At 35.9% G+C, this 14,971-nt stretch overlaps 1 protein-coding gene and 1 long non-coding RNA gene across 3 annotated transcripts; one reads left to right on the top strand and one right to left on the bottom strand.

Moving 5' to 3' along the window:
• Nucleotides 1-454: 454 nt before the first annotated feature.
• On the bottom strand, nt 455-4,760 carry LOC126630528 (AT-hook motif nuclear-localized protein 9-like). Of its 2 annotated transcripts, XM_050300644.1 has the most exons (6): nt 4,023-4,760; nt 3,051-3,579; nt 2,407-2,474; nt 1,694-1,825; nt 1,197-1,358; nt 455-874 (listed from the first exon to the last, which is right to left on the bottom strand). In XM_050300644.1, exons 2-6 carry the CDS (start codon nt 3,469-3,471, stop codon nt 644-646), a joined length of 1,014 nt encoding a protein of 337 aa, XP_050156601.1. In that variant the 5' UTR covers nt 3,472-3,579; nt 4,023-4,760; the 3' UTR covers nt 455-643. The 2 variants fall into 2 exon arrangements, with proteins under 2 accessions (XP_050156601.1, XP_050156600.1); XM_050300643.1 differs by having other exon boundaries at nt 3,051-4,760.
• Nucleotides 4,761-6,846: 2,086 nt separating this feature from the next.
• Nucleotides 6,847-8,962, top strand: LOC126630678 (uncharacterized). The gene is made up of 4 exons (XR_007626076.1): nt 6,847-7,214; nt 7,315-7,404; nt 7,702-7,768; nt 8,615-8,962. It is a non-coding gene; the product is annotated as an uncharacterized LOC126630678 (long non-coding RNA).
• The last annotated feature ends 6,009 nt before the right edge of the window (nt 8,963-14,971 follow it).

Here is a 14,971-nt window from a genome sequence, read left to right as displayed (position 1 = left end):
TGCATGTGGTGCACACATGTTTCTGTTTATTCCTGTCTGTTTTCTTAGATCGACAAAGCATAACAAGTGTTGGGAAAGGTGGTTTCATCTTTTCTCCGTCCGCGGCCGAACTTTTACAAAACACATGAAAAGGTACAACGGTGAATAGGGGGAATGAAGAACAATAGAGGAGACGGAGAGAAGGTCTATCAACGTAACATGCCAAACTGTTGTTATTGTCGATCCTAATTGAATCAAAAAATAAACATTCGTCACGGAAACGAGAAGATCAATGTAGATCAATGTAGACATTCCTTCACTACATGAAACATGAACACCATGTTGATCAAGGATGTGTGATCCTAATTTACGAGCATGTATGCCGACAAAGGGAAGAAATTTCAGTCTGAATCTCCCCTTTATTTCGCCAGAGAATAAAAGTTACCATGCCTAGAGATGAAAGTGAAATCATGAATGCTCAAGTTCAAGCTAAAATTTGATTAAACTAAAGAAATATAGTAGTACAGACCCAATGTCTATCATGGATAAATGAAGTTAGACGATCATCTGGCTTCTGTTTCCCAACATCGATGCTTCGAAGAAAAATAAATCCAACTAGCGATGAAACTGAAATGTACATACACTGACCGTGTAAACGAAATAGTTACCCTCGCATCAAATCAATGTCAACATGACTGTTACGCATATCCAGTGGCCGTGATGCCTGCCACGCGGCCAATGAAGCACTTTGGCTTACACTCTGATCTGGTTGAATGCTGTTTAGTGCAACCGAATTGTCAACCGTCTCGTGTTCCAAGTCTGTGACACCTTCTACGGCTTCCCTTTTCTTGTTCTTTGTCTTCGAACCACCCCATATGAAGCTACCTACTATCACCTGGATTCATCCACCACGTGTTTCAGCCTCAAAGTTGGCAAGGGAAGGGAAAAAATAACTCCTTTCAAGACATTTTCTTATCTACTAATGTAAACTCGTATCGTTCAGATGAAAATTATGCTGGCATGTTTCTGTTCTGGTGAAGTCACCACTCTATCCGATTACCATTTACGGTCACAGTAACAATATTTGTAAAGAAAACAGCACCAACCCCATAAATTTCTTTCCCCATTGAAAAGATTAACTATCAATTCATAAGAATGACAAAGATTTACTGATCAAACACAATGAAGAAAAGCTAAAGCAATGAAGAAGTTACTACCTGAACAGGGGTTGCTGCAATAAGCATCCCTCCTACTCCTCCACCAATGACACGACCATCAGGACTAGCAAGGGAGACGCTCAGACCGCCATTTCGGTTTCGGGAACCACCAATTTCAGTGAGCAAGTAAGAGCCTGAGAGACATATTATCTCAAACCGTCCCTAAAGAAGTCGCAAACCACAAGAAAATAAACTCAAGTGAAGAAAAAAAGAACCAGAAGCTTCGGTGAAGAAAAAAGAACGAAAATATGCAAAGGAAAATGCATAAATGTGTCTGTCTGTGTATGTATATGCGCACGCGTGATTGTGTATGTAGGATTTGCGGAAAAAATTTACCACAAACATAAACGGATGTTGAACTCAGATTCCTTTTTCATGAATAACCTCATAGCCATAAACATTACCCCCAAAATTCCAAATATACAAGAAAATATAAGCCTAGAATTACTCAAACCTTCACAAAGGATCAAACTGACCAAGAAGTTCAATATTCATACCTCATATGTGACTGTACCACCAGAAGTTGAGGGCTGACGTAGCGTCACAGTAGAGACAGCACCGTTGGCTGACAAGATGCACACAGCTCTTGGCCCCTGCTGCGAAAACGCCATTATTTTTGTTGCAACATCCTGCAAGAAAAGATAAGCTGATTTCAAGACAACAAAATAGATAACAGTAAAACCTAAAAAAGAAATATCTTCAAGAACTCGATTGTTTATAACTTAATATAGCAGTCATGACAGAATAACAATCACCCAAGTGAAACTGATGCACCTCAATGCTTATCTTTTTATTTTCCAATAAGATGTCATAGCCTATATCAAAGTCAACCACCTTAAAATCATGGCTACCTCAAACTACCAAATTCAAGCTGACTCGCAATTTTGGCTCATTTGAATAATTGCTAGTCCTTTATATACTTATGATGTGTAATATCTTTACATCTCCAATAGTTACTTATGCATAATTAAATTATTACATTTATGGACATTAACCTATATACATAACTAAGCCGGCACAGGACTCATGAATCTGGCATCATCGGGCTTCTGAGCCACTCATTTAGTTGCAGACATAATCAGAATCTACACCACCACTTCTTGGCCACATTAAAATCAATAGAGAACTCTTCATGACAAAAGAAGTAGGTTCTTGCATATATATGATTATATAATACATGTATATATATGGATGAGTTTATTTGGCATACTTCTCCCACTGCAATGCTGATAATATGTGGAGTAAATCCCATCCCAGCAGAACCAGACAGCAATCCGCCTAGCAAAACAATCAACCATTTGCAACATCATTTTCATACAACAAGTTCCAAAGCAGGGCAAGAAGCATAAATTTAAATCATGTAGGTAGTACGCAACGACTTATTGAAAATGTAGTTCTTTTTACTACATTTATGTTTAAAATCAGCCTGTATAATTCCACATTTTAATGCCCTTGGATATGTACCAAATGCATCAAAATTGCCCAAATTCTGTTTGGCCATTAGAATCATCCTGTCTACTAAATGTTGCAATATTTTTGAGATAGTTTACATGACACTAGTGGGAATGTCAGTATATTTACTTCGGATAACAAGCATTCGAGTTATAGGCACAGACTTCAAGCCGCAACTAATATCAGATAGGCAGATAGTGAACTTTTAAAAGCAGATCATAAGACAATGTAAACGGACGCATTACGTTATTTAGGATACCCTAACTTAAAAAAAGTTCTCTGAGATTTCTCTAAATTATGAATACCATAGGAACAAAAAATTCTTCAACAAGATATCACCAGCGTTACTAACAAATATCCCAATAAAGAAAAGTAAAATTGCCATTGCAAGTCGCAACTTACCATGAGACACTAATTGTTGCTTCTTCCCAGACCCTGGTGGCCGCCCTCTACCCCGTTTTGGGCTTGATGATACTGTACCAGGATTAGCAGATGCTGCAGGAGACAATGCCAATGAAACAGTCCCATCAGGTCCATATTTTCGAGGTCTTCCTCTTTTCCTTTTAAAAGATTCGCCTGGTGGCACCGCGGATGGTGCACCCAGATTGACACCATGCTGTGAAATAGCCGAAGAAGGCCCTACCGGCAATGTTGATCCAATGTTACTTCCTTCAATATTGGATTGAAATGCTATATTTGTATTAGATAAGGGATGAATGCCTGGTGATCCATGTATCCCAGATTGTGTTCCGGAACCAGTTATTCCTCTAGACGTAAAGTAAGAGGCTGACCCCGACAATGCCATAGGGTCCCTCCGATCCATGCATTTATTTGATTATCTTTCAAAGGCAACCTTGAAGCCCCAACTTTGCAACTCAATGCAAAATGCTCCCTCGTGCTCTAATACTCACTGTTCAGTACTAGGACAGCTCTATAGAAACACAAAATTCGGCAGAATGTGAACCCAATTTGCAAATACTAGACAAGTTTCTAGGTATCGAAAATTTGGATGCAGAATACTAACACTGAAATTACCACAAGATATACATTGGTTGCAAAACTGAAATATTATACATCTTTTCAGGATGTGAACATAACAAAACCGATAAATTGATCAGATTTCACAGATGAAGTTTCTAAAAACTATATATGGAATTAAAAGCTAGAACAAAAGAGAGAGAAAAAAAAAACCAACTTGGCTATATGCAAAAGAAAAGCTATGAAATTTAAGTAAAATTACAACTTGATTAGAGCAACAGCCACAAAACTTTTAACAACCAAGAAAGCAAGAGAGAAAAGGAAGTTCAAAATTCAAAGGCTAATAATAATTATGTAGGAGAAAAGACAAAGATGGAAGCTACTTTTACAGCTTACCAAACCAAGGTAAGCAAGAAAAAGGCTTCATGCTGAAGGGAAAGAGCAAGAGAGACTGGAAGGAAAGAGGTCCACTGTCACCAACCCATTATAAATCCTTTGACACCAAGCATCTTCAAAGGCAACCCCATAACCATATGCATCAAATCCAAAGCTCTAATATTTCAAACTTCAAAATTCAAAACAACCCCTCTCAAGAAAAACTATTATTTAAAAAAGGCTACAACTTTGAGTCAATGCCAACATGTAGGAACAAACCCAGTTCTTGTTTTGGCACCACAAAGTGTGAGAATGCAAAAGAAAAGATAACCCAAGTAAAAAGATGACAGACAGAGAGAGAGTCAAAGTGGTATTTTTTTCAAACAGGTTTAAAGGTCAGACTGGTGAAGAAGAACACTGTGTGCTTCTCTAGGTCTGGGACTAGGGGAAGGGTAAGAAGTTTGAATTGTGTAGGGAGGAAAGAGAGAGATTCTTGAAGGGGCATTAAAGGTCGAACTGTTTTTTGGGAAATGCAGGAAGGAGGGGGTCATTTGGTGTGTGTGAGAGAGAGAGCGATATTTACTACTGGGTCTAGCACAAGTCCTTATCTGAATGCATTTCTCTAGGATGTAGTTTACTCTCTCTCTCTCTCTCTCTCTCTTCCTCTGAGAAAAGCTGCTTATCTTTCTCTGTTCAAAAGCACCTCTCTCTCTCTCTCTCTCTCTTGTGTGTGTGGCACAAGTGGAATTGGCCCAATTGGGTGATGATCCCTTGCTTTGCCTTTGCTTCCCTTCCCTTGTTGGACTATTCAATTTCATGGGATAGAGTTTGAGAAGCAAACAAAAACTTGACAGCAAAAGCACTTCTTGTTTGGATAATACCGATTATTTATTCGAAAATAATAGGAAAATCATGATTTTAAATTATATTTTGTATGTTTTATATTGTGACAGTTGATAGTTAAATATTTTTATTAATAATTTAAGTATACACTGTTACGACACATGATTTATAAAAATAAGTTCAAGTAAATAATTTCTATAGGATCATTTTTATTTAATTTTTTTCTACACTTAAATATTTTCTTTTGAAAAACTATTTATGGATTTTCTTTAATTTTAGATATGTATAAACTCTTTGAGGGAGTCTATCCAACGCGCAAGTTAATGTGTGGGGGATAAATGTGACTGTGGAACCGATGTGTTTCCGTAAAGATAAATGATCATCACATCACATTTTTCTCTCCCTCCGTAGTTTAATTTGAGGGCCAAAATTAAAAAAAAGGTATGTAAAAGGAGGTGTGTAGTTCTCATTTTTCTTTGGTGTATATACACACTATGAAGTTCTAAATAAAGTTGGCCACAACTTAACACGATAAATGGTTGCGGCACGTAAAAAATTTTATATACAAAAATGTTGCACACAACTTAGTCTTTGAGTTAATTTTGTCCCTTTTTTATTATGAAAAAAAAGTCAAACAGTCTAAAATAATGCTAAATCGTAATGAATTGGTTTGCGAAAAGTGATAACTTACCTAAACCAAGTCAAACCAACCACTTACATATAGTATGAGAAATGATTAATACAACATTTTTCTCTCCTTAGAGCAATTCCACCCCAGTGGATTTTGCCCAGGACCCAGCACAAAAACAGGGCCAGCACCCTGTCAACCAAGTCCACCCCTCATTTTGACTGGTACCCAGCCCGAGCTGGGCAATGGACCAGCCCAAAACAGACTGAGCAAGAAGCTGGGCAATTTGCCTGGCGCGTGCGCTTCACGCAGGCGCTGCCGCGAGTAGCCGACAGGGCTGTCAGCCCACTTGTGCTCCGGATCCCATCAGCGACGTGGCATGCTTATATCCGTTGGATTTCCAACGGCTAGTTTTTCTAGACCGTTGGATTTCCAACGGTAAAAAAAATTTAAATTTTACTTTTAAAATATACCGTCCGATCACAGATCAACGGTCCACGTTAATTAACTAATTAAAATTTATTAAAACATACAGAAAAAATATTAAAAAATACATAAAATTTTAAAAAAAAATTATTTATTTTTTCTATAAATACCTAACTCTCATCTTCCACCTTACACCACATTTCAATATTTTCTACACTTTCTACCAAAGCTTTCATATACTTTTTGTGTGAAAAAAAAATACCAAAAAACTTGTGGTTGAAGAATAAAGTGTATTTGATGAGTTTATGTAATTTCATTTTAGTGTGTTTTTTTTTTTATAGTTTATTTGATGAGTATGTAATTTTATTTTAGTGTGTATTTTTTTTAAGTTTATTTGAAATTTTATCTGAAATTGGTTAAAAATCTTATCCGAAATAAACTTAAAAAAAAAAAACACACCAAAAAAATGCGCTGGGTGCCAGCGCATTTTTTTAGGGGTGGAGATGCCTTGGCCTATTACTGTTCACTCCAGTCTATTACTGTTCATTTGAGTGGATAAATGCGCTGGGTGCTGGCGCAAAGTCCTTAGGGGTGGACTTGCTCTTACACATCCCTGTTTAAACATATTTATTTATGTTTTTTTATTCAGCTTGACTGCAGTAAATAAAGATGAGTAGGGCTAAAAAAGGTGTCAATGCTTGTCCCGAAATATTTTCTCGGAAGTGTGAAAAGACAAAATTGCCCTTGGACGTTTTGTGTGGTTGTGTGGTTTAAGTTTAAAAGTGAACTAATACATTAAGTCCCTAATATTTTGGAACCAATTAGGACTTAAAGTTGTTATGGTTTTGTGGTTGTTTGGAAGTCAAAAAAAAAATTGGATCACACACACACTCCAACTCCCTCTCTCTCCTTCCCGTGTACTCTCCCTCTCTCCTCCCTCTCGATTCTCTTCTTTTTCCGTACGAACCGTACGGACAAACTCCAACCCTCACGAAACTTTGCAAATCGAACCTTTAGAGGCCATGTTTGAGTTCCTTGTAACCTTAGGATCTTAACCAAACCATTTTTAGGACGTGAAAGCTTCGGGATCGTAAGAACCAAGAACCCCAAATTGAGGTACTGTTCATGCACACATTAATGTGGAGTTTTTGAGAGATTTCAAGGTTATAGGAAGCTTTAGAACGTCTTCACGAAGCTCGGAGAAGAAAAACGAAGTGTTTTGGACGTCGAGAAGTCGAGTTTGGCGAGTTTCAAGTTTTGGCCGGATTATCGAGTTTTCTCCGTCGAGATTCCGTGGATTTCAAGCCTTGAAATTGGTAAGACTTTGTTCTTCTAATTACATGCTTCATTTTGGGACAAATTTGAGGTAATTTGGTTAAGAATTGACTGATATATCAAGGTTTTTCGAATTACCAGTTTTCCGGCGACGGCGACGGTCACCGGAGTCGAAGGAAGAAGATGAGCGAATATTCCGTCAACTTTGACGGAATATTCTAACGGCGTCAGGTTAGTTTTAACGGTATATGCTATTATTTAACGGAATATTCCCTAACGCCGTTAGGGTTACCGTCAGTGTGCCTGGCACGTGCCCGCGCTTGGGCGACGCGTCTGGCCGTGCCTTGGGCGGCACGTGACGACGCGTGGGTGGTCGGAAAATTTTTCTAAAAATTTGGGCATGTTTGTGGAGTCGTGTAGGTCACGATGGTATATTTATATACCTCATTTGAGCAATATAAGAGAAGTTATTAGCTAGTATTGGTTATGTGCTTTACATTAACGTTTTTATAGTTGTTTCGCATATAGAGAAGACTTATCCCGAGGACGATTGCAGTCAAGGGCGACTCGGGGGCTACGACCCTTCGACATACCAGTGAGTGGGCTTTTGGTTTTCAGTATATATTTATATACTTGATATTTTCCTAGAAAATGTGTTTAAATGAAAGTATGCTTTGAAATGCCATGCATATAAATTTACATTTAGCATATGAATTAGTATATGATGCATAATATGAATTGGTGTTGTGGACGCTCAGGTAACTACCAGGTGAGTTATGTTTTGTTATATGAAATATTGATAATATGAGATGTGATTGAGAGCTCATAAACCTGCACCCCGGGTGATTGTGATTTAGCTAGAGATATGGTTCAGGCCTGTTTATGATGTCACCTCCGGCACCCTATGCTCACATTGGATCCAATTTAGGTGCACAGTCTTGTCGTACAGACCATTATAGGTGGTTCCGACTCGTAGGTGACTAGCGATTTATCGCACATCTATCATGAGAGCGTAGCATTGAGCATAACTATATTACACTCAGTCTTGTCGTACAGACCCTTCCAGTGGTTTCGACTCGTGTGCAGTGTAGTGTTGTATAGGTCACCTGTAGTGACTCCGGCTAGATTGACTAATAAGCTATGAATTCAGCCGTACAAACTTCTGCAGGGGTTCCAGCCAATATGTTATTTTCCATGAATTTATTTTCAACTGAGTTACTTATTCTGTTTATACTTTGGCATGGCATACTTATGAATATGGATATGTGAAGCATGATTTGAATATATATATATATATATATATATATATATATATATATATATTCTATTTCTGGGAAAACTATACATGTTTTACGACGAGGGGTTAGAGCATTTAATAATGAAATGATTTTGAAAAGCTTTATTTTTTCCCACTCACACTTTCTATTTTGTGTCCCTCTAGGTTTTAGGTAGACTTGTTGTTGGTGGCATTTGTGGATCTCGGTGGTTCTGACAAAATATAATATTCGTAGGACCTCTTCTGGTACTGTATAACTAGTACTTGTCCTACTGGACTGCACCTAGACTTTCTACGCTCTGATTAGGTGTATTTACACTTGTATCTCATTCCTAGCACTTTCTGCTTATTAGTGCACATTAATTAGCTTTCGGTTTTTATTTATTCGTATATCTCTTACCATTATCGCTTCCGCACTGTGCACATGGTTACGTCACCCTCACGTGACGGTCAGCATGCCCTGATTCGGGTCGGGGTGTGTCAAAAGGTGTATGAAAATCAACTCTCTATTAGTATTTACATGTTTCCTTTACAAGGGTAGTTTTTTTATTGTCTAATAACTAGAGATAACGGTGTTGAATTTGATGATTGATGAATATCAAAGTTGTTAATTTTTGAGTTGTAACTATATTAGTTACTAAAGGCTTGTTTGATAACCTTCATTTTCAGTTACTAAATGAAAATATATGTAACAAATTATGATATTTTTATTATTGTAATTCCTCTAAAATGTTGACAAAATAATTGAGCTTAGGTCCAACTCACTAGAACAAAACCGTTCAATACTTTGGTTTGTTTCGATTTCCTTAAAAACCTTTGACAAAATCAAACCAAATCAAACATTAATTATGTAATCGATCTAATTATGATTTTACCGTGAAACCGATCCAATTTAAATGGTGTCAACTAGTACACATACATCACCACTATTTAGAGTGCGTGAGCATTGGAAGACTAAAGTACAAAGGTGACCTCGCTGAAAATGGGTTAGGGCCCGGTCGAGTAGAGGGCGACTTTGCATGTGACTGACTATGTAAGTGTGTGACTCATCTCTCTCATCTCACCACTTTGCATGCCCCAGGGTGGCCCATGCAAACTAGGATGAAAATATCTACTCAAAGAGTACCGATGGCACAAACCTATACACGTAGGACAATGGAGGCTGGAGAGCTACCTATAAAGTGAATGTATGTGGAAGGTTTGTGCATGATGTGAGTGTGTATTTAGTTAATCCCTAAGGCTTTGGTTGCAAGGTTCATATACATTGTTGGTCTATTCTCTAATGGCTTAAGTTTTCACGTCAACATATAATTAGAAGTTTTTTTTGTAAGTGGTCGTGAGTTATATTTATATTCATCACTTGTTTGTTAGTTTTTAAACATAGAATGAGACAGAACCTATTTGTTTCGTTTTACTTCAATAAATGCACGTGTTTCTACATTTCAGTTGAACGTTATTCGGCATGAGTGGGAAAACGTAAACTTGATATACATTTTTGCTTAGTCACTTTTTTACCTTTCTTGCTAATTGCCCATTAATAAGGGTAATTGCCTAGCATTAGTCTAATGTGGAAATATCCACACTAATTCTTCATGTTAATCAGTCGATATAAGATATGAATAACATTAAGAAATATATATTAATGGAGCATCAACTCATGAACAAAGATGGGCTAAAAACTATTATACAAAGATTTGATATTAGAATTATCCCATACCAAAGTAAACTAATTTTATAATATAGTCAGACACTATTTTTATAATATTGGATAGTTGCACAGATTTTTGGAGGACTGTTTTATTTGGTCCATGAGCATGGGATCATGATCTCCAAAAGTGGATGTACCTTTTTTTTTAATAAACAAAGTGGAAGTACCTTGAACTCTGTTTTTAGAAAAATTCCAATTTTTAAATACAATTTTTTATTTGTTTTGGTGATTCTCCAATCAAGATTCGGCCAATTTTAGTGGGCCAAAAGGTTATGCGTGTCGTTTTCAATACCAATCATTAATCCAAAGTTTATATGGCAATATTTTTTTGTTAACTAATTTTAATAAAAATAAAAGGGTAAAAGACTGTTTACCACCCTCATGTTTCGTGGTTTTCAACATTTAGTACATCAAGTTTTTTTCGTCCCAGAGTCATACCTAAAGTGTAAATTTTGGGACAGTCTCGTACATCTGTTAGTCAAACTGTTAGTTCTCCCGTTAAGTGATGACGTGGCGCCCTGATTGGACGCCACGTGTCATTAAAAAAATAAAAAAATTATTTAAATAAAAATAATATTAAAAAATATTTAAATAAATATTTAAATAATAAAATTTTTTTTTTTCCTTCTTCTCTTCTTCTTCTTCTTTTTTTTTTTTTTCTTCTTCTTCTTCTTCTTCTGGGTTCGGTTCTCTCTTTTCTTTTTTTTTTCTTTTTTTTTTCCTTCTTCCTCCTCCTTCTCCTTCTTCTTCCTTCTCCTTCCTCCTCCTTCTTCTTCTTCCTTCTCCTTCCTCCTCCTTCTTCTTCTTCCTTCTCCTTCCTCCTCATTCTTCTTCTCCTTCTTCTTCCTTCTTAAGAAGGAAGGATCCTTCTTAAGAAGGAAGGAGGAGAAGGAAAAAAACAGAAAAAAAAAAAAAAATCGAACCCAGAAAAGAAGAGGAAGAAGAAGGAAGAAGAAGGAGAAGAAGAATGAGGAGGAAGGAGAAGGAAGAAGAAGAAGGAGGAGGAAGAAGGAAAAAAAAAAAGGAAGAGAAACCGAACCCAGAAGAAGAAGAAGGAGAAGAAGAAGGAGGAGGAAAGAGAAGGAAGAAGAAGGAGAAAGAGGAGGAAGAAGAAGAAGAAGAAAAAAAAAGAAAAGAGAGAAACCGAACCCAGAAGAAGAAGAAGAAGGAGAAGAAGAAGGAGGAGGAAGGAGAAGGAAGAAGAAGGAGGAGGAGGAGGAAGAAGGAAAAAAAAAAAAAAAAAAAAAAAAGAAACCGAACCCAGAAGAAGAAGAAGAAGAAAAAAAAAAAAAAGAAGAAGAAGAAGAGAAGAAGAAATTTTCTTTTTTTTTATTATTATTTTAATATTTATTTAAATATTTTTTAATATTATTTTTATTTAAATAAATTTTTTATTTTTTTAATGACACGTGGCGTCCAATTAGAACGCCACGTCATCACTTAACGGGAGAACTAACAGTTTGACTAACAGATGTATGAGACTGTCTCAAAATTTACACTTTAGGTATGACTCTGGGACGAAAAAAACTTGATGTACTAAATGTTGAAAACCACGAAACATGAGGGTGGTAAACAGTCTTTTACCCAAAATAAAATATACTAATACAAAGTGAGGCAAGTTTAAAGACAATCCACAACACTAAAGTAAAAGTATAACCCACTACAAAAGTAAAATAAGAAAACAAGCCCCAAAAAAGCGAGCCCATAATAATGCCTAAGCCGCTAAACCTAGATTTGGAAACGAGAACTAGCATCCTCCACCAAATAGACACACCACCATTGTCGAGATGCCACCACTAAGAAAAAGAACCAACAAACTGAAAGGATGAATTGAAAATAGGGTGGGCAAGCCACCGCACTAAAAGCTTCCCATAATCCACCAAATAATGTGAGCACTTTAGTAGCTATCAAAACTCAAAGCACGCCTCCAACCGAAATCCATGAACGGAACTCGAAGAACTGAATTGTTGAACCAGGTGGGCAGTAGCTCACCGGTAGAAACAACAATTTGGAAAGAAAAGGCATGAAACTTTGATATGAGATAAGATTTGCCAACAATTAAGAAAGAAAAAAATCAATAAAAATAAGACAAGCTCATAGCAAAACAATGAGACATCAAGGGCCAAAGAAAAAAAAAGGAAAATGAAGAAGGTGGGGTTAAGAAAGAAGGAGAAGGGATTAGAGAAAAAGGAGATCGGGTTGCCATCGACCCCATCCAACATCCAACAGGAAGGGTCAGCAACTATAATAAGATTGGATTTGGGGATTCTTGACTTTGGGAGTAAGGGAGCGGCGCTAGGGTTCTCTCTTTATTGGCACCTTGTTTATATGGCAATATATAATGTTGATAAATACTTGCAAATTTGTAGGTTTTCCATGACATGGGTTAAAGTACATAGTTAGATTAATGTGTTCACTCTTGCACTCATATCTAAATCTTCTTCTTATTGTAAATTAAAGTAGTTTAGAATATTGTCTAATCAGTCGAGAAAATAATATGTTTTGAAATAAATGATCAATTTCATTGAAGATGGAAGACGAATAATACAACGAAGCATCAAACGTGAGTCAAAGAGAAGCCAACAAACTACTTATTACAACCCTCAAATATCAAATCAAGAATAAAGGCAGAAGGTTTCTCAAACCAAGAGCAAAAATTGTCAAGATAAAGTGTGTAACAAACAAGGCAATGAGAAATACCATTGGCTTAGCAGTGAACATGAGTAAAAATATCCGCCAACGCATCAAATACACCAACCAAAGAAATGTTTGTAGAAGAAAGATTTGGATAAGAATTTTAAACAGTTCCTTTTCAAAGTAGATTGATATTTTCCCACATCCTACATGTCTTGTAGGTTCAAATTTCCTACCCTAAGGATATGTAATTAGATTTATTAATACGATGGTTCAATTTCTAAAATAATAAGTTACTTTCTTGAACATCAACCCTTCTTCCAAACAAAATGAGCCTTCTTCCAAACAAAATGAGAGAAGGAATACTTGAGAGGGATAATGACCTAGGCAAAGATTATGTTGGTTGGTGGAGCTACCCTCAACCTATAGTTGTTGAAGAATAACTTGTGGATGTTTGCTGAATTTAAAAAGAAACAAATAGAACAAAAGAATTATTTGTGTAATATTTTAAAGAATGAAACAGATGTTGGTTTTGACTAGGAAGTTGTACTTGCTATTTATACCATGTCCTTTTAATGTTTTACCTAGTGTCTATATTTAGACAATAAGAGCATTCCCAACGAGGGACTCTATATGAGGTTAGAAAAGTGATAGACATAACCTAATTTAGAGCTTCGAATAATCTTTGGAGATTAAAAAATAATATCTCCCAATAAGGGGCTAATATATCTTTATGGCTTTATATGGGACTATATATTTTATTATGTAGTAATTTGATTACGTGGTAAATTTATTATTGTCTTAACTTCTCTAAACTTGATTTTTGGACGTGTTATCTTAAATTTTAATTTATAAACTTTTTAACATAAAAATATTCAATTTCTGACAAAGTTAGATTTTATCACTTATGCACCGTTGTAGGTTCTCTTATCTCAATCTCATCCGTTGGTTTGTTTCTATGAAATCAGACAAGATAAGATTTCGTTTCATAATAATCGTTGGTTTTGATTATTTTATCTCAATCTCATTTGTTGGTTTGTTTCTATGAAATCAGACAAAATAAGATTTCATTTCATAACAATCATTGGTTTAACTTCTCTGATTGACACATTCTCCGAAATCAAACAAGATTTTCATTTCATAACAATCATTAGATTGGATTATTTTATCCCAATTTAGTTATGTTACTTGTTTATATTTTCGGTTAGGTCTCTAATGGTTCAAATGAAAGAGGGATACGAACCTACTCTTATGGAAAATAAACAGAAAAAGTAAATGGTTGATTTTTTTTTTTTTTTTTGATCTCGTAGTAAATGGTTGATTGCCTTAATAATTAGGGCATACTTTTGCGTATCGAGTTCAAGCTTTCCAAAATGCCCTTACTAGTAGTTGTAATTTCATGGTAATAGAACACTTGGAACATTTGGAAACAAGTATAAAGTATGAGATTCCTTTCTCAATTCATTTTTCATCACAAGAAGCGACACTGAGGGAAGGAGAAATCGAACAAAGGACCTCATGTGTAGGTCATGTAGAGATAAATGTCCTTAACTACTCAAGCTACATACCGCTTATTTACCCCATTTTTTAAGTTATTCACTATAAATAGGGCAAAATTGGAGATTTCGAAACTATTACAATAATTTAAAGGAGGGAAGAGTTTCGAACTCTAGATGCATGGGTAGAAACGCAACACTCTATCCACTAGGACATTAGAGGATTCTTTTAAGGACATTGGAAGTTTTGCAAGATTATCCAAACTTTTCTCAGAAGGGTTCACAGAAAAGCTTGTTCTTGTTAACCTGAAGTGGTGATCCATGGTAGTTCTTATTTGTTTACTTTTGAAATGCGCCGTGGATGAGTGATGAGATGGCCAACTTCCCACTTTAACGAAAAATTCAGTTTCAAGTTTGCCCGCTAATGTTTGTGGTTCTTCACTTTAGTCCTCATCCATCCTACTTAGGAATTAGGAGATGATTTTAAAAAAAAAAAGAAAAAAAAATTCAATTTTCATTCAAAATTTTTGGAATTGAATCGAATCCAATCACAATTTTCTAAATTACAATATTTATAATTTTCAAAATCAAAGTTAATTAAAAAAACTTGAAATATAATGTGGAATTTAATATAATTTACAAGTTTTTGAATACTGTCCAACTTGATATACGTTTATCTATAAC

This window comes from Malus sylvestris, chromosome 7 (assembly GCF_916048215.2).
Source record: "Malus sylvestris chromosome 7, drMalSylv7.2, whole genome shotgun sequence".
Taxonomy (NCBI): domain Eukaryota; kingdom Viridiplantae; phylum Streptophyta; class Magnoliopsida; order Rosales; family Rosaceae; genus Malus; species Malus sylvestris.
This window is presented reverse-complemented; position numbering and strand designations above follow the sequence as displayed.